We start from the raw sequence: 20,962 nt of genomic DNA, 5'->3' as shown, positions 1-20,962 counted from the left end.
CATGACTAAACTTTTAGTAACAGTCTTCCCCCACGTCTTCCCCTCCGGCTTCTGTGGCAACAAGCACCCTAGCATACCCAGGATGGCTGCTAGCACAAGTTCTTTGATCTGCTTTTCTAAAGGAAAACAACTCAAAAAAGGGTAACAATCTTACTTTAATCAAATATATATCATTCATCTAGTTCAGGGGGGAAAAGTCAGCATCCTGAACTTCAAAGAAAATATAAACAGAAGTTACAAGCACATAGTGTCTTCTCCACTGTTGCTGACATGAAAACTCTGATGCAATGATCAGTCTTGATTCCAGAAGGCTGGTGAAGCCATACCTCCCCTCTCTCAGTCAATCGATCAATAAACATTCATTAAACACCTAACATGTTCCAATCTGAGATCTTATTCTGTTGTCTCCCCATCAAAGACAAGGCACTCCTTCCTTCCCATGCCCTCCTGGGCTAACTTACATCACCTGCTTGTGGTGAATGGATCCAGGGCCTCAGGGGCCATTTGGTTCAGTCCCTTCATCTTAGAGATGAAGAACCCGGAGAAAGGGGAAGTGATTTGCCTAAAATCCTACAGGCAGTAAATGTCAGAGGGAGGACTCCAGAACCAGGATTCTTTCCACTGTACCTCACTGTGTCCCAATGGCTGCAGTGGATTAGGAAAAACAGAAAAGAATTTGAGATAAAGTGCCTTTGCCAAGAAAACTGCAAACGGGGCCACGAAGGGTCAGTCACGACCAAAAAACGACTGAATAAAGCAGCTTGTAAGAAAGAGGCCCTAAACTTTATCACAACATCCCCAGGCCTCAGTTTTCCTCATCTATAAAATGGACTGGACTAGATGGTGTCTCAAGTCCCAATGATGAGGGATAGCTCCCAATAGGTTCAGCAGGAACTCTGATCTTACCTAAGACCAGAAAACCTGCAATAGCATCTGGAAAGAATTCAAGGTCTCAGGCTTAATTGGAGTGAGAGTTGTAGAAGTTTATTTTCACGCTTCGTAGAAGCGGGCATGAGTCCTTAGGGGACCTGCGAGTGAGAGGGGTACATGCTTTTACTTTTAAAGGGTAGGGCTGCCATTGTCAGGGCTGACCGGATGGAGGGAAAGGACCTCAGTGCATAGATAAAGGTTAGAGCTGACTGAGAGGAACTTGTGACTTTAGTGCATAGATAGTTTAGATGAGATTTGGGCCAGACCGGAGGAGACATGAAGAGATTAAGTAAGAATAAAGGAGTCACAAGTTGTTGCCTAGGCAGAGTTCGAATAGGGGGAAGGGGCAGAGTTTGAGGCTGGGAAAAGGGATTTTATAAATTACAATTTTACAATACAAATTGCAGTTACAATTGTACAAACTGGTTTTACAAATTGATTTACACCCCAGGTACCCCATCACCAACTCTAGGTCAATGATTCTATGATATTACTACTAGAAATTGTAAAGGATCTGGAGATTGGGGGAGGGGGAAAAGTGAGGAGACTAAAGCCCCCTCCATGAGTGGCACCAGAACCAGCAGCCTGGCCCCGCCTCCAACGGTATGCTCCGCCCTCTACCTCTACTCTTCGCAGTTTCATTGCGAACTGCACACGCCCCTCTTCCGCCCCCTGCGCCCTGGTTCAGCCAATGGGAGGGGCGACAGTGGAAAGTGACCCGACCAACGGGAGGGGCACTAGTGGAAGTGTCTCGGATAATGGGAGGGGCGGCAGTGGAGGGCGACCCTCTCCGCCAGTGGGAAGAGTACCGGTAAAAATGCTTCGGCCAATGGGAGGGACGGCGGTGAAGGGTGACCCTTCCGCCCCGCCCCTGGTCACACACAACCCTCCCCACCCCCGCCAGTGGGAGGAGTGCCGGTGGAAATGCTTCGGCCAATGGGAGGGGTGGCGGTGGAGGGTGATTCGGCTTTGGGACGCCTCGCCCCCGTAGAAAATGTCCCGGGTTCGGTGGGGCTCCGGGAGACCGCGAGAGGAGGACACGCTCAGGGCGCCGTGGGCCACAGGGAGGCGGAGCGGCCCCGCGCTTGTGCGGCTCTCTAGCTGCGAGCCCTGCGGCCCGTGAGGGGAGCGCCCCTCGCGGCCCTTCCCGGAAAGGCCGAGGCCATGGCGGAAGAGCGGCTCGACAGCCTGGAGGGCTGGGTGGCCGTCAAGGAGAACCTGTTCTCGGAGCCCGAGCGGCCCAATCTGCGCTTCATGGTGGCCTGGAACGAGCCCGAAGCCAAGTTCGCCGTGACCTGTCACAACCGGACCCTGCAGCAGCGGCAGCGGCGGCGCCGCGACGGCCGGGCCCCGGGTAGCGGCGGCGCCCCTGGCGAGGCGGAGGAGGCGGAGGCCGCATGCGGACCGCTCAGCTGGGCCGGCCTCTTCTCCGCGGCCGAGCTGCAGGGCTTGCACAGGCAGCTGGCCGCCGTGAGCCCGCAGCTGAAGGACTGCTTCCCCGCGCTGCCCCCCGAGCTCGGCCCGGGCCTGTGGGCGCTGCTGTTCCCGGCGGGGCCCGCGCCTGACGAGGCGGAGCTGCAGGAGCGCTGCCGTCAGCTGGAGCTCTACCTGAGCGCTGCGGCCGACAGGTGCGGAGCCAGGATGCTCCTGGACTCGCTCTTCGCCGCCGACACCGAGCCGGGAGACGAGTACTTCGAGAACCTGCACGACTTCAGGAAGAAGACCCTGCAGGGGCACGTGGCCCGGGCCAAGCAGCGGCTCCAGGGGGTACGGCCGGCCCGCCGCACCTTGGGGCAGGGGGCTTGAAGGGTCGGGGGCAGTGTCACCAGATACCCCCGGCGCCGCTCCTTCTGGTGCACGTCTGGCCCCTGGAAAAAGTGACAAGCACGTGGGCTCCAAAAGCGGGAGGGGCTACTTGCTATCCTATGTAAATCAATGCAGTTAAATTTTGTAGTGGGTCTGTCCCGTTAGCTGAACCCCCTCTGTCCAGTAGAAGGAAAGGTGAGGTTTAAGCACCTGGCTCCTGGTCTGAGGGATTGAGAGCCCAAGATAAAAATCTAATTCTAAAAGGTGGTCCATTGTTACACGTTCAGGCCTTCATTTGAGTGCTCTCTCCAAACCCTGTCAGGCGTCCTTACATTCTGTAAGGATAGTATTTTTTTTTTTTTTGGAGGGGGGAAGGCAGGGCAGTTGGGGTTAAATGATTTTCCTAAGGTCACGAGGCTAGTAGGTGTTGTGTCTGAGGTCTCATTTGAACTCAGGTCCTCCTGATTCCAGGGCCGTTGCTCCATTCACTGTGCCACCTGGCCGACTCTGTAAGGATGGTTTTACAGTTTTCCTCTCCAGAACAGCTGGGTAACAGTATTGTTAACCTGAGAAATAAATATTTCCAGTGCATATCCTTTAAGGATGAACTTCATTGTTTGAATACAGGGAGGTTTCTGTTTGGCTCACGATTTGTTTTAAGGGTTGATATTTATAAAATGTCAAGCATTTTTATCAATAAATTAGCATTAATGTATTTTGGGAGGTATATGTTGGGAAGCCGTAAGAATAGTGCCTTTTTGTGTGTCACAGACCCTGGGCAGTCTTGTTATTCAGTTGTGTTGGACTCTTTGTGAGCCCATTAGAGTTTTCATGGCAAAGATACTGGAGTGGTTTGCCATTTCCTTCTCCAGCTCATTTTACAGATGAGGAAACTGAGGCACACCAGATTAAGTGACTTGCCCAGGGTCACAGCTAGTAAGGGTCTGAGTATGGATTTGAACTCACAAAGTTGAGCCTTTCTGACTCCAGGCCTAGAGCTTTGTCTACTGTGCCACCTAACTGCCCGTGGCAGCTAGCAAAGACTATATAAATCCCATCTCAGAATATTTTTAGGTGCCTAATAAAGTACGTAGGATTACCAAAAAACAACCCAATTTATATGGAAATACAGTTATCAAAATTTTTTTTTTTTGTTTCACAGATCCCAGGTTAAATCCTAGACTATAGATTTTGGGGTTACTTCCAACCCTAGATTTGATCCTTTGAACTATAGAAGGCTGAAGATATAATCTCTGGCTGGGCATGTGAAAATAGAAATAAAACTTGAATTCTGTTTATAGATAGTGAAGGGACAAGGAAAATGTTGTATTATAGGAGGATTTCATAAGCTAATGAAAGGGCAAAAAAAGTTCTGAATGTGCTTTATTGTGGACAAATACAAAGAGTTGTCAGAAGCAGAATTCAAATAACTTGTGGCCTATAAGTCAAAACCCAGGAAAAGAATCTTTTGATCATCATACAGTTTTTCAGTTACCTGAAAACTTGACAGTGTATTTTTTTTTTTTAAGCAATTGGGGTTAAGTAACTTGCTCAAGCTTACACGGCCAGGTGTTTCTGGGTGGGTGCTAAGTGTCTGAGCCCGGGATTCGATCTCCAGGTCTTCTCAACACTGGAGCTGGTGCTCTTACTCGCTGTGCTACCTGGCCGCCCCAACAGTGTATTGTTGATTAATTGTATGACAAAAATGACAGCAATTCAACAATTCAGTCAGCATTTATTAAGCACTTGCTATGTGCAAGACAGTGGCAAGCCTTGGGAATAGGAAGATAGTGAATCTGTAACTGCCCTCAAAGAGCTTAGATTCTGTTGAAGAGAATGTAAGAATTTATGTAATACATGCCTACTGTTAAGTAAAAGCAAGGCAACAACTGGATGGTAAGGCTCTTAGTTGATAGCACCTATGCTAAGTCTTGAAAGGAGGTAAGGAAGCCAAGATGAAGGAAGGATGATTTATGAAAATGTGTGAGCAGATGAGTTTAAGGAATAGCTAACAGTTTGGTTTAGCTGCAGTCTCTATTGAAGTGTGTGAGTAATGTGAAATAAAGTAGGAAATTTAAGTTATGTCTAAAAGTTTGGTTTAGCTGCAGTCTATATTGAAGTGTGTGAGTAATGTGAAATAAAGTAGGAAATTTAAGTTATGTCTACATTATGAAGGGTTTTAAATGCCAGGTTGAGGAATTTGTATTTTATTCTAGAAGAAATAAAAAGAAGGTTTTTGAGAAGGGGACATGGGTAGACTTGTGCCTTAGAAAGATTATTTTGGTAGGTGAGTGAATGTTGGGAGGAGAGACTGGAAAACGATTAGGCTCTGAATTAAGATGGTAGTTGTGTGAATGGAACAGAAGTAATCATTGGAAGTAGACTCAACCAGACTTGGCACCTAATTGGATATATGGAGTGAGGGAGAGAGGTAAGGAGTACTAGAAGGCTATGACCATGAGTAACTAAGAAAATAGTAGTGCTTACAGTTGAAATAGAGAAGTCTGGAAATGAAGTTTGAGGAAGTGAATGGGACGTATCCCATTTGAGAATCTAGTGGATCATGCAGGTAGAAGCATATCAGTTGGGAGTAAAAATAAAATAAAATGCTGTTATCTGGAAGGTGCATTGGAAGCAGAGTGAAAAGTATCTTATCCTTGCATAAAATCATAGTGTATCCCTTCAGTACTTCATGATGTCTTTGTACTGAAAAGCTTCTCTGATAGAACTGTAAACACACATAGAAGGGCAGTAAAAATGGTAAAAGAAATGGATATCCACATAAGGGCAAACTAAGATTAGGAGTTATGAAGATGGGGAGGAATAGAATCAAATCTTTTTAATGTAATGAAGGTTATATCAAGGCTAAGTCTGAAGTTGTTCATCAGCTAATCCTTTCACCTCTCAGAAAACTAGGGTTTAAAAGATTCTCTTGAAAGTCATAGTTTGAGACTAAAATACATTATAGAAGAGTTTTGATAAAATCATGAATAATTTGTCTATAACAGGTATGAATCTCTCAAGACTGAGATCTCTTAACCTTTTTTTGTCACAAACACCTTTGTCAGGCTGGTGAAGCCAATGAACTCAGAATAGTATATATGGGATTAAAAGGGAAAAGCAATTTTGAAGTATAGTTAACAAATTAAAAAAAATTTCATAGACCCCAGATTAAAAATTCTTACACTAAAATGATAAAATTTAAAGCTGGAAAGGCCTTGGATAACATCTGGTCTTAGTCTCATTCCTCACTTCACAGATGGGAAGGTAGGGATGTTTGGGGCATATTCCCATCTTCAAACACAACTTTGTACATTTTCACTATAAAAGATTAAATACTAAGCTAAATAGTTTAACCTTAGTGTGTTATTTCTTTTTTTTTTTTTTAAGCAATCGGGGTTAAGTAACTTGCTCAAGGTTACACGGCCAGTTATTATTTCTGGGTGTGGTGCTGAGTATCTGAGCCCGGATTTGATCCAGGTCATCCCGACACTGGAGCTGGTGCTCTTACTCGCTGAGCCACCTGGCTGCCCCTAAGCAATTGGGGTTAAGTAACTTGCTCAAGGTTACACGGCCAGGTGTTTCTGGGTGGGTGCTAAGTGTCTGAGCCCGGGATTCGATCTCCAGGTCTTCTCAACACTGGAGCTGGTGCTCTTACTCGCTGTGCTACCTGGCTGCCCCTAGTGTGTTATTTCTAATATTATATTTGGTAGCACGTTTCATGAAATGAGAGATTGGGAAGGGGAATTTAACCAAATTTTACTTGTTTTTTAAAATGGTAGTTAATTCATCGAACTTTGATTATACTTTCAAAATTAAGCATATTACAGAAGTTATATCAAACATTTTTATGAGAATCAATGTGTTACAGTGGGAAAAATAACTGACTATAGGGTTAGAGGATCTAGGTTTGTAACTAAAGGAGAATCATGGTTTGGGAAAAATCAGTAAACACATAAAAATTGTACTGAATACAGTAGTTATGGTCATTCTATTTGGTATAATTCATAAACCTTCAGTAGCTAATCTTTAAAATTCTTTTTATCTTCTAGATTATTCACAGGCATAAAAATGCTGACAAGATGATAGATTTAATGAAAGTTTATGAAGAAGAAGATGAAGCTTACCAGGAATTAGTTACTGTGGCAACAAACTTCTACCAATATTTGCTGCAGCCATTCAGAGATATGCGAGAGCTTGCAACATTATGCAAGCTAGAAATTTCAGTATGTTTTCTTTCATATTTTTCTTATTTTTATTGCACTGTTTGCAAAGCAGCATTTCACCAACTGCATTTAATTGAATAATAATATATTTTATATTGGCATTTTTCTTTAGTTACCCATACAGGAGTATTTTAATAGTATATCTATATTGGTCTGGGAAGGGAATGGAAACTAAATAATGATAATCTATTTTTATAATGTTTTGTGCTTTTCAAAGTGCTTTATACTGTTATCTCATTTGAGCCCTGTAGCAATTTTTAAAGTATTGCTTTCATTTCACAAATGAAATACAGAGGTATTGTACAGCAATGTTTTCACTTATCTTACTTCAAAAGCAGATTAGTGGCAGAGTTGAAGAACACTAGTTTCTTGACTCTTGGTTCATTGTACTGTCTACCATACCACTCTCTTCCCCCATCCAACAATATACTTTGATAACCAGCCATATTTTGGTATTTTTAAAAAGTGTTCTGTACCTCAGTGCCAAGTGAATATATAAACACATGTTACTCTGACTTATTTTACAAAATGTCTCCTTTTCATTTGTAGTTTTTGCATATACTGTTTTTTAAATGAACTTGTTCTACTTTTTCCTCTTCTTGTAGTGTTCTTTTTATTGGTAAAAGATACTTTATAGAAAAATATTTTAAAGCTAGCTTACAATTAGAATTGCTGTTTTGATATAAATTAACTTAAGTATGGAATTAGCACTATCAAATTTAATTAGTTGAGGAATTAACACACATGTTCCACAGTTCTAAAAGAGAACTATAGAATTGTGCACAGAGGAGTTCTTGTTCATAGCCATAAAATATTGGCCAACAATGTTGCTTTTTTAGAATTCTCTCCCTATAAGTACTGTGTTTTTGTACATAAAGAAGGCATAATTATTTATTTATAAAAAAAATTACTTTGTGCTTTTCCTCTGAAGTAGGTAGTATACAAATTTTAGGGTGTTATTATTTCCATACCTGGAGAGAAGCCAAAACTTTATGGAGAAAAGTAATTATAAGTAACTAAAATAATTCCTGCTGCCCACTTTAGATGCAGAGCAAAGATATTTAGAATCCTGCAAAATACTTTTGGCATCCATATTGCCATTACCCACTATTGAGCTGAAGTTGTTCTTTCATTCTCTCTATAGAAATCCTTGGAGTTTGATGAATTGGGCCCTAAGAGAATAGAGGCATTGCAGAAAGAGGCCAAAGAATGGACCAGACAGGCTGAAGAAGCTGTGACATCTATTCAGGACATCACTGTGAATTATTTTAAGGAAACAGTAAATGCATTGTCTGGTAAGCATCAGAGAATTTTGTGATAGAGCATAGACTTCTCACCCCTCCTCCCCCAACAATAATGTATGAATTTCATTTCTTCCAGTGTTACTAGAGTTAAAACTATCAGAAGCAGAGTTTTGGTGTTCTTCCTAACAGTCTCATTTTCTAACAGTAGAAATGTCATGTAGACATCTGTTTCAGTATTAGATATCTGTAAAATTGTAGCAGTCAACTTTTTTATTTTTAAAGGAATAGCTTTCTTTGAACTACATATGACTTTGAATGACTTTCCATGCTCTTACTGGATCAGGACAGTAGTTGGGTATGAATGAACCACTTGACCTTAACAAATATTTTCAAAGCTGCAAGCCACTTTGTCGGCTAGTATAAAGGGAAGTCTTACTACTGACTGCAAGCTTTGCTTGGGCTTCCTTATTCCCCCTTACACCTTATATACACCTATACCCTCCCAGAACTTCCCAAGAGTGAAGTTGTTTCTTTGAGCTCTGAAGTATTTGCTGTTGCAGATGTTCTGGCAAATAGGATAAAACAACATTCAAACCATTAGAGGACTACCAAATTGCCTAATTTTGGTTAAATGAAAGCAAATGTACCATATAAGGCTAGAAAAGTAGAATTCTTTTTTAACAATGAGTAATGTGGATTTTTTAAGTAGCAGAATTTGGGTTTCATTGGTAGGACAGGAGGTTGTTACTCTTAAAAGCATTTTAGGTGAAATTGATTTTAAATTGTTTTTTTCCATATTTGTTACTGATAATTGCCACTTGCTCTAGATTAATTGGCAGGATTTATCAGCATACTGAAAGTAGTTGAATAATAAAGCAGTACATGTTTTCAAAGTGAGTTGTTTAACAGATTCATTCCTTAATGTTTGCATTTAGCAATTACAATGAGTTGGGTACTGTATACAACACACACAAATCTTTTCAAAAGATTTTTCAATCCTGCTTTCAAAAGAAGTATTGAGAGGGATCTGATATGTGACAAAGAACAACTCTTCTTCCTTTCTGTTTTTTAAGAGGGTATGGATGGGAGCAAGAGCATCATTATGATTTATTGCCCACTTGTGCATAGTGCTTAAAGGGAAAGATAACTAAAGACAATGGGCAAAAAGTAGAGGGAGGGACCTATCTTTTAATTGTTACATAAACCCCTGATTTCTTGTGAGTGTCATTCATCTTCTCAATTTTAATGCAATAGTAATGCAAAAACAGATGGAGTTGGATGAGGAGGGATTTGGCCAAGCCACCTGGGCCTTAGCTGCTCCCAGATTTGAAAAACTGAAGTACATGTTAGCAAGAGAGACTCTACAACACAGGAGAGCCAAAGAACTATGCTTGAATCGAAAAAGAGTTGAGATTAAAAAGAAGGTAAGGTGAAAACAAATGTGATCTTGATCTAATAAGTGTCTCTACAATATACGTAGCACCTTTCTTCCTAGGAGCTCATAAAATTTTTGAGGATAGTATGGAATAAGCCAATATAAAATCACTAGAGAGCAACTTGATGTTATTCTAGGTTTTTTTTTTTTCCATAAAGTGAGAGATAGGAAAGTCAGCATTTAGCCTGTTTGTGGTATATGATTCCCTTTGTAATAATGTTAAAATTTATTACAAGAGTGGATAAGCTACTTTGGGCAATGAATTAATAGTTTCAGGGCACTAGCACAATTTTTATTGTTTGAAGATTGTAATTTATTTAATGGTGCACTGAAATTTTGTTGTTAATTTACTCATTATAGTCATGACCATATAACTTTTCCTGGGCTTCTATGACTTTAAAGAGGAAATGACTACATTATACATTGTTCTCCTTCCATCAGTTTCTTAAGACAGATGTTTCACAGTTTATGAGGAAAAGCTAAAGATGACCTCTTGTAAATGGACTTGAATTGGTCACAATATACTGGCACCTTTGTCACATTAAATAGGCAAGTCACAGCAGTATTTTTCTGCACATCTGCATATATCTGTTGCTTATCAGAAAATAATTGGGACAATCTATAAACATACTTTTCATAATTTATTATTTTTATTGACATGTTCTTTTTTATTAATAAGGTAGAAGGTCTTTCTGAAGCAGAGAAAAACATTGATGTGGTAGATGAACTAGAAATGCAGTATTATGAAGTTCAACTTGAATTGTATGAAGTTCAACTTGAGATACTGAAGTTTGAAGAGATGCTGCTTATTACAGAGCTAGACACTTTAAGGCGACTCATGAAAGGTAAGGTGTATGTGTGTAGAGAACAAATTATATGCAGTGTCTAGAGACAATGTCAAATGTGATACACTTCCTACAAATCATATACTTTGCATTAAAAATTTTAAACTAACTTTTAAAACTTAAGTTTTAAACATTTTAGATATTTAGCATCTAAGAATGTTCTCCAAAAGGTAGCACATTGGTTGAACTTGGAGTCAGGAAGACTCCAAGAAGATAGTTCAGAACTTGCCTCACACAGAATAACTGTGTGACCTTGTGTAGGTCACTTGAGCTTTCAATATATCAGGCAGCTGTGTATGGTAATAAGTTACAGATAAATTGTTTATCAGTATTGGGGGCTGGGGAGGGAAAGGGAAGAAATCATGGATTTGGACCAAAAAAATTTCTTGATTTTTAAAAAATACTAAGTTATTTTAGTGTTTATATGTGCTAATTACTAAATGCATGTTTAAAATACCTCATCCAGGTTATTTTATAAATTAAGGATTTAATGTTAAAACTATATTCATGGTTCCTATTTCTAGAGAAACAGAATGAAGTTGTGTATTATGATACATATGAAAATCCTGAGGAACTTAAAGTTGTTGATCATCTAGTAGGACAACAGAATTCCCAGATTTCAGAAATGAAGACACTCAGGCGGCAATCACAGCAGCTGGAATCCAAGCGAGGGGCTATCTGTGCAAGAAGAGCCTATCTCAGGAATAAAAAAGTAAATACACTGGTGAAATCTTTTTATCTTCCTTTCCTGTGATTTCCTGTTATTGGTGGATAAGAATGCATTAAAAACTAAGTTTTTAGCAACACAGTAACTGTAGAAGAATGTGTGCGATTATGCAGTATTTCCAGTTACTAAATACATGTTTAAGTTTCTTTTCATGAGCTTTTCTTTCAGGTTTTTTAGTGAATTAGTATTGGTTAAAAAATACCAATTACTATAATAGGAATTCATCACAATTTATTTATAATTTCTTGTAATTTAAAAAAAAGTGCACTTCATTGCTGAGTCCAAAAAAATTGAACTTTATTCCATATAGGGAATGCTTACAAGTGTGTGTTACTGGTTTTTTTAATTAGCTATTATTAAAAAAATGTTACTTGAAAATATATTATTAAAATAACATTCTTCATCTCATCTGTCTTTAAAATGAAGTTTAATTTTCCTAATGTTGGTGAGGTTTTTTTTCTTTCAAATATCTTTATACAGATGAAACTTAAAATATTTAAGGAATTATCTCACTTTAAGGACTAGAAAAGCAACCAACCCAGGCAGTTTCCAGTGAACTTTGGTTTGTGCTCAGGGGAGTCAGGTTATGATTTAGTAAAGCTTCATTATGTTTGTTAGGTTCGGAGTTGTTATTTAGCTGTGTCTGACTCTTCATGTTCCCATCTGGGATTTTCTTGGCAGAGATACTGGAGGGGTTTGCCATTTCCTTCTCCAGCTTGTTTTACTGAGACAAACAGGGTTAAATGACTTGCCCAGGGTCACACAACTAGTAAGTGTTTGAGGCCCAATTTTAACTCAGGAAGATGAGTCTTCCTCACTCCATGCTGGACAGCCTATCAATTGTACCAGGTAGTTGCCCTCTTAACTTCCCCCTTTAAATGAGCACAGTATCATAACATGAGTGGATAAGGAGAATTTGAATGATAATAATTCACTTTCCAAAGTCATAGTTCCTGTATTTAGGAACTGCTTTTCCAATAGGTGCCTTCTCTGATACAATTCATAGAATTTTTGAAGTTGAAAAAGATGGTGAATTATAAAGAGGTTCAGGTTTCAATGCTTAGAAGTTATTGGTGATCAGGAACATCTGATCTAACCTCCTCTGACAGCCTTCCAAGAAAGGGAAAATTTTTCTAACATATAAGATTGAGTTTTAGAATATATCCTTCAAGACAATATTATAAATGGTAGTTAGATGTAGTTGAATGATAGCTTGATAAGTTCAAGGTTATATATAAGGCTGTATAAAATATCTTTTGCCTCTAATAATATTATTAATACTGTACTTCAGGTATGTTATTAGTAAAATGGACTTAAATTATTGATATGTGTTGTTTTGGCACAAGAAATATTTCCAAACAAACCTATTTATGAAATACATTCCCAGAGGAAAAAAAACAGATTGTTGATTATTAACAGAAAGGAGGATATATATATGTATGTGTGTGCAAGCACATAGAAACATATATACATATATGTGTGTGTAAGCACATAGAAATATATACACATACACACATGTTTATATAATCTATAGAGATAGATATAGCATCAATAGTATGGCATAACATTGAATACTGTATTTCACCAGAGTTTTGTTGCTTCTCTGTTTATTTTGTTTACATTTTTATACTAATTTGACTCTGCTTTCTTCATGCTATATCACTTCATACAAACTTCTCATGTTTCTCTGAATTCTTTGTATTCTTCATTCCTTGGGTCAAAGTAATATTCCATTCCCCAATTATCAGGCATAAATTTTGTTTACGGCTTTGAGTCTGCCCTAAGTATTTCATCACCACTTTTAGCCCCTTTTGTCACACAACCTAGTCACAGCTTGAGGGATTGGCCAATAAATCTCATGTGCATTTTGGTGGAGAATCTCCTTTCATTTCTCAAAGTACTAGGCAATATTGTGTAGAAAAAAGTGCTGTTGAGCTTCAGTGGAAACTCATGCCAGCTCAGTGTCTTGAATGGGCAGCGTCCAAGATGAATGCTTTTTAAACTACTTTTTAAAACATGGCCCAGAGAAATGAGTCAAATTGAGTTTGTATTTGTTTTATTATGACAGGATCAATGCAAGGAAAGTCATCATCACAAATTGCAAAAGGCACAGGAAAACATAAAGCACTTTTATCAGCATCATAATATTCAGATGGTGAGTAGCTGAAGAAAATTGCCTAATCAATTTGTCACTACGCACTAGCATAGCATTGAGATAAAGAAAATGAAACTTTTAGTTTTCTTCCATGGCTTATGCTCTGAACATTTGTCAGGTGGTATGGGAGGAATGATACAGGTTAGGAGATTTAGACACCTTTATTTTTCAAGACAGAGCATTTTAAAGGTTATGAATATGTATGTATTTTTTAAATACAGAAAAGAAACAAGAGAAAAGAAGAGGAGAAGGAAAAACAAGAGTGGATAAGCCAAGAACGACAGAAAACACTTCAACGCCTAAAATCATTTAAAGAGGTAAATACTTGAAACAATTATCTCATTTGTATTTTGGAGAAGTTTTTGTGAACGAAAGGTAAATAGTCTAAATTCAATTCAGCAAACATTTAAGGGTCTATTGTGTGCTAGAAATACAGAGATGAGAAATGTCATTTATAGTCTTACTTCTTTTACCACAACTATAATCAGTGATCTAAATTTAGAAAATAAAAGCCATACTCTCTCCTTTCCTCCCACCTCCCTCTCTCCACTCACCCCCTTGACTGATGTGTCTCTGACCAGAGAGAATGTTGGGCTCACCGCTGCCCAGATCTCTGGCCCTCTCCCTGCTGCTGCTGGAGCTCTTTGCTCGAGGGCCCAGTGCCACTCAGAGCATGAGAGCACAATCAGGACAGGAGAATGCAGTTTTTAAGAGAAAGGGAGAGACCGAAGAAGATATGTGGTACTTCAAGGAAGAAAGTAGGATTCAAGAATGAGGAGTGAATCTTCCTTTAAGGAGCATCTAGAAGACTAGAATCTGTCAGGAAGAATAAAACAGACCAGGAACCCACCTTAAAGTAAATTAAAATAAGGATGGGAAAGCACCTATTGTAAATGACTTATTGATTGAAGTTTTTAAAGAAATACTATTCTTATGTATTATCACTTTTCATGAAATATTTACAATGTTTATGATATGAAATTGTTTACTTGAAAATACTTTGGAAAATTTGGTACATGAGAAGTATGATATTTTTGCATGCTTCTTAAATTTAATTGGATTCCTTATTTGTCTGGACCTTAGTTTAGAATGACATTTCTAGACAAGGATTAAGTTTTGTAATTTATTATTTTTTTTATTTGAAGAGCACTTCATTTGATTCAAGCAAACAAATTCTGAATCTCATAACTATTTAGGACTTATTTTAGGAAGGCAAGAAACAAGCCTTTCAGAATTAGATGATGATATTTGTGCTTCATATGTCCCCAGGTATACTACTTTCACTATTTCAAAGCTATAGATTTTTACATTAAAAGGAGCTATCTGATAAACAGGTGAAATGTCTGCTGCGTTATAAGAATTTTTGTCAGTACCAGTTTGTCAGAATTACTTAGGGATAAATTTGAGAGTTATTGAAATTAAATTTGATGCAAATATTAAAAAAGAAAATAAAAGCTGTAGGATCAAAAGGATGTTCTGAAAAACCATTATTTCTGTTGAAGAAGCAGAATATTAGGTCTCAGATATATAAGTAAAGTAGAATTAAAAGGCCTTGACACCACAGCTGAATTAAAGTAGTGCTCTAACTTAAAATGTTGTTAGCTGTTGATCAAGATAAATTGCTTCCTGGCCAGTATTGGTATATATTGCAAGGTACCAGGTGATGCTAACAATCTTTGTTGTTGATGACCAGATAGAATCAACCTATTTTCTTTTTCTTTTCTTTTTTTTTTCTTTTTGGAGGGGGAAAGGCAGGGCAGTTGGGGTTAAGTGACTTGCCCAAGGTCACATGGCTAGTAAGTGTTTAGTGTCTGAGGCTGGATTTGAACTCAGGTTCCCCTGACTCCAGGGCTGGTGCTCTATTCACTGTGCCACCTAGCCGTCCCTGAATCAACCTGTTTTCATAATTTGTTTTTCTTTTAACCTCTGTGATTTATAAGACCCTTTTCTCATTCTGGATTCCTTGCAGCTCTGTGTTACTGATTCTTTATGAGTTACCATCACTCATGTGTCTTGGACTTATTTTCCCTTTCTGTCAGATAAATGCTTTTCTTGAGTTGCATCACAATGCAGGCTTTGTAGTTTGAGGTAATTGCTTAGAACAAATGAATTAATAAATATTTAAAAAGTTATCAGCCACTCCAAGTTCTCTTATTAAGTTCTTTGTAAGTTTCAGTGCCATGTTGAGGAAGCTAAGGGGGCTTGTCATCTGGGGATCTTAGTCCTGGTGCTCAGGTTTTGACTTGGCACCTGCTCGACCCAGGGCAAGATGTTTTAGTCCTTGAACCTGTGTCATAGAAAATCAGGAGAAAACTGCCTTACTACATATATTTACAGGGAGATTGAGAAGAAAGTGCTGTATAACTGTAACTTGTTTTGTCTGAGAGTAGTCTTTAAGTAACCAAGGATGGTTTACTTCTGATAGATGATTGGTTTTGTAAACTGCAATGTTCTGGATCCAAGCCTTTTTTTAGTGTTGCCCCGCTAATATTGGGTAAAGTATTTCATTTCTGTGAAGTAAATACATCAGCTACCTCTGTCAAGGTTGATGGGAAGAAAGCCCTTTGTAAACTTTAAAGTGCTACATAAATGGGAATTATTGTTAAGTTTTTTGTGTTAAATTTTGTTGTTGGCATCTTTAGCAAAATTTTAATATAACTCTTTTCTTTTTTAGAAACGTCCAGTTCAGTTTGTGCTTAAAACATCTAGTTCAAAACCAGTTAGTCCAAAATTGCCCAAAGATATTTCCCAGAAAATCTCATCGCCAGCTTCTCAACCACTGTCAATAGTACATTTATCTTCTAAACAAACAAGAAACATTCCTTCATCCAAAGTCAGAGGTTTGAAAACATCTGAATATAAAAACAGCCCTGGAAATATCCCTAGTCAGATTTTGGTTCCACTTGGAGACCCACCACATCCAGAACCCAGCAAAGAACAGATGTCGCCACCAATACCACCACCTCTTCTTCCTCCTCCTCCTCCTCCTCCTCCACCACCACCACTACCTCTTCCTTCTTCCTCACCACTTTCATTTCCTCTGCCTCCACACTTGGCACCTGGGAAGGATGATGATCAACCACTTCCCTTGGTCTGTGAGTCAACTGCTGAAAGATTATATGATCCCTCTAAAAGTTCTTTAAACCTCTGTACAGGTAAATATTTGGATTTTCTGTCTCTTGATATGGTAATTTAAACTTCCATTTCCTATTTCTGCAATCTGGAATTGTCATTGTATCCCCAGTTTAGAACAAGGCCCTAAATTCATTCGGATCTCTAAATATGACAGAAACCACTGGAATCTGTTTTTACAAGTTTCTTAAGCTGAGAACTTGTGTCAGTTAGTTTATAGTATTGTGATTCCACAACTTTTGTTATTTGTAAGAATTTAGTTCTTGCTTTTCTAAAGGAAAATCAGTATGTCTTACTTTGGAAACTATTGTCATGAAACTCCTGGTTTTGGCTAATTTAACTGAGGGATACGTTGAACATCCTTTGCATTTCAACTTTTGTTATAGAAAATTTTTTCTAAAATGGATAGGTACACTTAACTGCCTTAGTAAAAATACAAAGGGAACATAATCAAGTCGTTCTTTATTAAGGTGAGGATCTTGATCATCAATAGAATAATTTCATTCTGATACATTCTCATAATAGATGTAGTTTGAGACCATTAGGATAAGTCTATATTGACCCTAGCAAGTACAGAGGTGTTTTTAACACTATTTATATTTCCAAGTGCTGAGCACATTATGAGTACTTGACAAATACTTGCTGAAATGAACCAAGCTTGTTTTCTTGTCATTTTGTATTTATTCATCAAGCATTTATTGACTGTTACCTATGGGCAAGGCCCTTTGTTAATACAAAAGTTTTCCATGCCCTTGATTCTTGTTGTCTGGGTTATCAAAGGCTTCATTGTATCTGTTTTATATTATTGTGTGCCATGTAAAATCTCAGTATTATTATTGTGAAATTAAATTGCATGTTTGCATGGCTTTATTCTTATAAGTCATGAAAGAAAGCAAAAGTGCCTGGAACTTTAGACTATATACAGGTTTTTATATAGTAGTAGCAATTTTGCCTTAGAACACAACTTTCTACATATTATACCAAAAGAAAATTAGATCACAGGGGTGAGAAACAGTCACAAGAATAATTGAACCTTGACTATGAAATTTTTTCATTCCCCGAACCAAACTGTGAATTCGATTTACAAGTTTAAATCCAAAGTAAAATCAAGTTTAGCTAGTCATAGCAAATCCCAAGAGTTACAACCAGTAGACTTGGACTTCGAAGCTTTACCTGATAAAGTTCCAAGCCCAGTGCTGCCACCACCTCCCTTCCTCTCCCTACCAAAACACATCAACCCATAAATATAAACTGCCAGAGGTGCCAGCAAAGCTCTCTCACTGTTTAGGCATGTGATCTTCCTAAGGATGTTAGGGAAATGAAAAGCAGCTTCAGGAGCTCCTCTTCACAAAAGGTGGGGGCCCCAGCTTGGAATCCAAACTTCACAGAACAAATCCCCCTTAATAAAAGAATTTATTCTGTAAAACTTGGACTCAATCAAAAGGCTGCACCCAAGGACCTAGAAGGCCACATGTAACCTCAAGGCTGCAGGTTCCCCACCCCTGTTCTATAATTTGCTGCTACACTTCTAATTTCTCAAGTGTGATATAAACGAGTACTCACCAATGTGCAGTAGGGACACTGAGTCCTGCTGTGTCCACATTGTGCCAGACCTAGAAAATGGACCTTCCATAATTGAGCTGCTCATTGGAAGGTTTATTGTGGACCTTTTCATTTGTAGAGACCAACTGACTTCAGGCCAGCAGAATGAAACAGAGTTTGCACCAAAGATTTTTGCATAAAGAAGTCCAGCTTTGTGAACTGGGGATAGAATACAGGGCATACTGTATCAGTGGAACCACAGAGAATTTTGTCTTTCTCTATTTTGTCTTTTTTCAGTCTATTTTTATCTATTATCTGTATTTTTCAGAGCTTGTTGAAAAAATAAGAATATTTCCACTTACATGGAATGTGTAGATTAGAAAAAGAAGAGCTGAAGTGATTAGAGGGAGTGTTTATATTGTATTGGAGTCCAGACTTACAACTTAATAGTTCAGTTATACCCCAGCCCTCTGTGGCTCTTTTGAGGTCCCTTTAACCTTTTTTTGGTGCTCGTAAGAAGCCTATTACAAAGCTTACACATATTAAAAGAAAGTAATCACTTCTGGCAAATGAACTAAATTACTTTGTCTAAGAAAAGAACAATGCTGCTACCATTATATCTGCATCTGTTCGTATTATTCATGGATTTGAATCGGAGGAATTAGCTGTAGGGTAGAGGGTCACTTCTAAGAAAAAGCAGTAGAACTGCAGGGGGAGCTGCAGCATTACCACCATTAACCCGTTATGGATTGTTGGCTTAGTCTTTAAATCATTTTGCATGTAAATATACTTATATCTAAATAACGTAAATGAGTACCGAATCTAAACCAGCTTTAGACAAGCTTTTTGCTTTTATAATAATTATTACTGTTTTTAATCTGTTGCAGGAACTATGGATAAAGTCTTGGCTTCTTTAAAGCATGGTGAAATGCTTCTCCACAAAGTAGAGAAGCCCACTCTTCCCACTCCAGGAACGTCAGTCCGAGATAGCATTCTGGCTGCTATAAAGCAAGGAGTTAAATTGAAGAAGGTCCATCAACAGCCTGTCACAGACATCAACAAAGAGTCACCCAATGAACTGGAGAGAAGTATCAAGGCCGCTCTCCAGAGAATTAAGAGAGTGTCTGCAGACTCTGAGGAGGATGACAGTGGAGAACAGAGTACCACAGAATGGGACAGTTAACCTGATTTGTCAAGGCCACAGGTTTGCTAGAATAATGGAGTTCTCAGGATCAAGCAATATTTAGGCTCATGGGGACTTCTGAGAAGTGTATATACTCAGGGAAGGACAGCCTCCATAATTATTTTTTTAAAACAGCATTTTATGCATGAGAACCACATTGCAGGGGTTTTCATTATTTTCATTGTTATTGAAATAGAGTATGCATGATTTTTTTAATCTTTTCATTCACAGATTAACCAAAGAACCTTTAAATTACATTTCATGCATGAAGTTTCTGAACAGCCCCCAGAAAAAAAAAACCACCACATTCAAAATTCGTATCTGGTATGTTTTACCACAAAATAAATTTGAGAAATGTAACCTCTTCAGCAAATACTTTGGACAATGAAACAAACAAGTCACGCATCCCCCCTCTTCCCCCCAAAACTGTGTGCACTTTAGAGATGAAAGAAGAAAGAAAGAAAATTGAGATTAAAGAAACTGGCAGATGTTGTTGGCATAAGAGACTAGTATTTATCCATTAAGCCACGTGCAGTATAGAATGTGTTACACTGATTCTGGAGGGCATTTCACATCAGAAAAGTAAACATTACCATTTTACCTTACTGGTGAGGAAAAAGTTTTTTGGAGGTGTTGGGCAGTTTTTGCTGTGGTTCAGAAATAGTGCAGTTATACAATTGAAATGATTGTGTTTATCAACATTTTAACTTTTTTTAACCGAATAATTTATTATAAGTAGCCAGAGTAATTTGATGGCACTTGAGAAACATTTTAAATATAATATAAAGATAATTTATTTTATATTCTCTAGCATATCTGTGTATAGAACCTGTTTTCAGTACCTCAGTGTTGTGTATATGGGGAATGGAAAGCTTACAATACCTTAACTGATATAATTTTGTAATATGTGAATACTAATTCTTTAACATTTCAAACAGTGCAAAACTGGCAGAATATGAGATTTAAGATTCAACAGGATTTCAGCTGAGCCTTTGCCATGTACAATTTTATTGGGGGAAAAATTTTAAATCATGTAGTTAATGTGGGTGGGAAACATTTCCTCTCAGGAAATGGCTGCTCTTGGAAATCATGTTCCCCCTTTCTGGTATCTAAACATTGTTATAAAATGAGGAAATACATCCTAGCTGCCCCATTAAACACCTCATTTTTGTCTGTGGGGGATGGATACTCTGGTAATAGGTAGAATTTGGCTCACACAGTTTTTACTGTGTTAAAAAAACACAGTTTACTATTTTAAAAACATTTTCTATGAAAAAGTTGGATTTCATATATTTTTGGTGTTTAATATAGTAACATTTTGGTTAAGCTTAAGTAATTTAAAATGCACTTTCAGTGAGCTCTCTATCTAGAATGTTGACAAGTGCCTTTTTGTTGGGGAGAAAATGTGGTGCCTTGGCCATCAGTTTTACATATGGTTATAGGATGATAGAGCTATCTGTGTTTTGTAACAAAGGCAAAGTTGAAATTAAAATATTTTAACAATGAAGCAGGACATGTACTTTTTCATTTAATTATATTTGTTTACTTCAGATTCTATGATGTGCCTTTATAGACAATTGCCATGGGATTTTTCTTTTTTTATCACTCTAAAAGAGGCTTCATGGGAAGAAAAAGAAACCTTTTGCTGTCGGTTAGGAATTACTTTACAAGGTACTGAAGTTTGTGAAGTTTTAATATTGCATTCTAAAAAGTTACTTAAAAAATAAAACTTTAGGG

General features: G+C 38.2%; 1 protein-coding gene across 1 annotated transcript; it reads left to right on the top strand.

Annotated features, from left to right (window-relative positions):
- Positions 1 to 1,948: 1,948 nt before the first annotated feature.
- WHAMM (WASP homolog associated with actin, golgi membranes and microtubules) lies at positions 1,949 to 20,732 on the top strand. Its single transcript, XM_069098723.1, has 10 exons — positions 1,949 to 2,697; positions 6,789 to 6,962; positions 8,107 to 8,257; positions 9,461 to 9,630; positions 10,321 to 10,486; positions 11,011 to 11,198; positions 13,282 to 13,368; positions 13,590 to 13,685; positions 16,043 to 16,523; positions 18,930 to 20,732. Exons 1-10 carry the CDS (start codon positions 2,095 to 2,097, stop codon positions 19,223 to 19,225), a joined length of 2,412 nt encoding a protein of 803 aa, XP_068954824.1. The 5' UTR covers positions 1,949 to 2,094; the 3' UTR covers positions 19,226 to 20,732.
- Positions 20,733 to 20,962: the final 230 nt, after the last annotated feature.

The sequence above is a fragment of the Petaurus breviceps genome, unplaced genomic scaffold, assembly GCF_028583685.1.
Source record: "Petaurus breviceps papuanus isolate PSGF00001 unplaced genomic scaffold, PetGlider_PUasm1.0 37, whole genome shotgun sequence".
Taxonomy (NCBI): domain Eukaryota; kingdom Metazoa; phylum Chordata; class Mammalia; order Diprotodontia; family Petauridae; genus Petaurus; species Petaurus breviceps.
The sequence above is the reverse complement of the archived record's forward strand: the minus strand, read 5'-3'. Positions and strand labels throughout refer to the sequence as shown.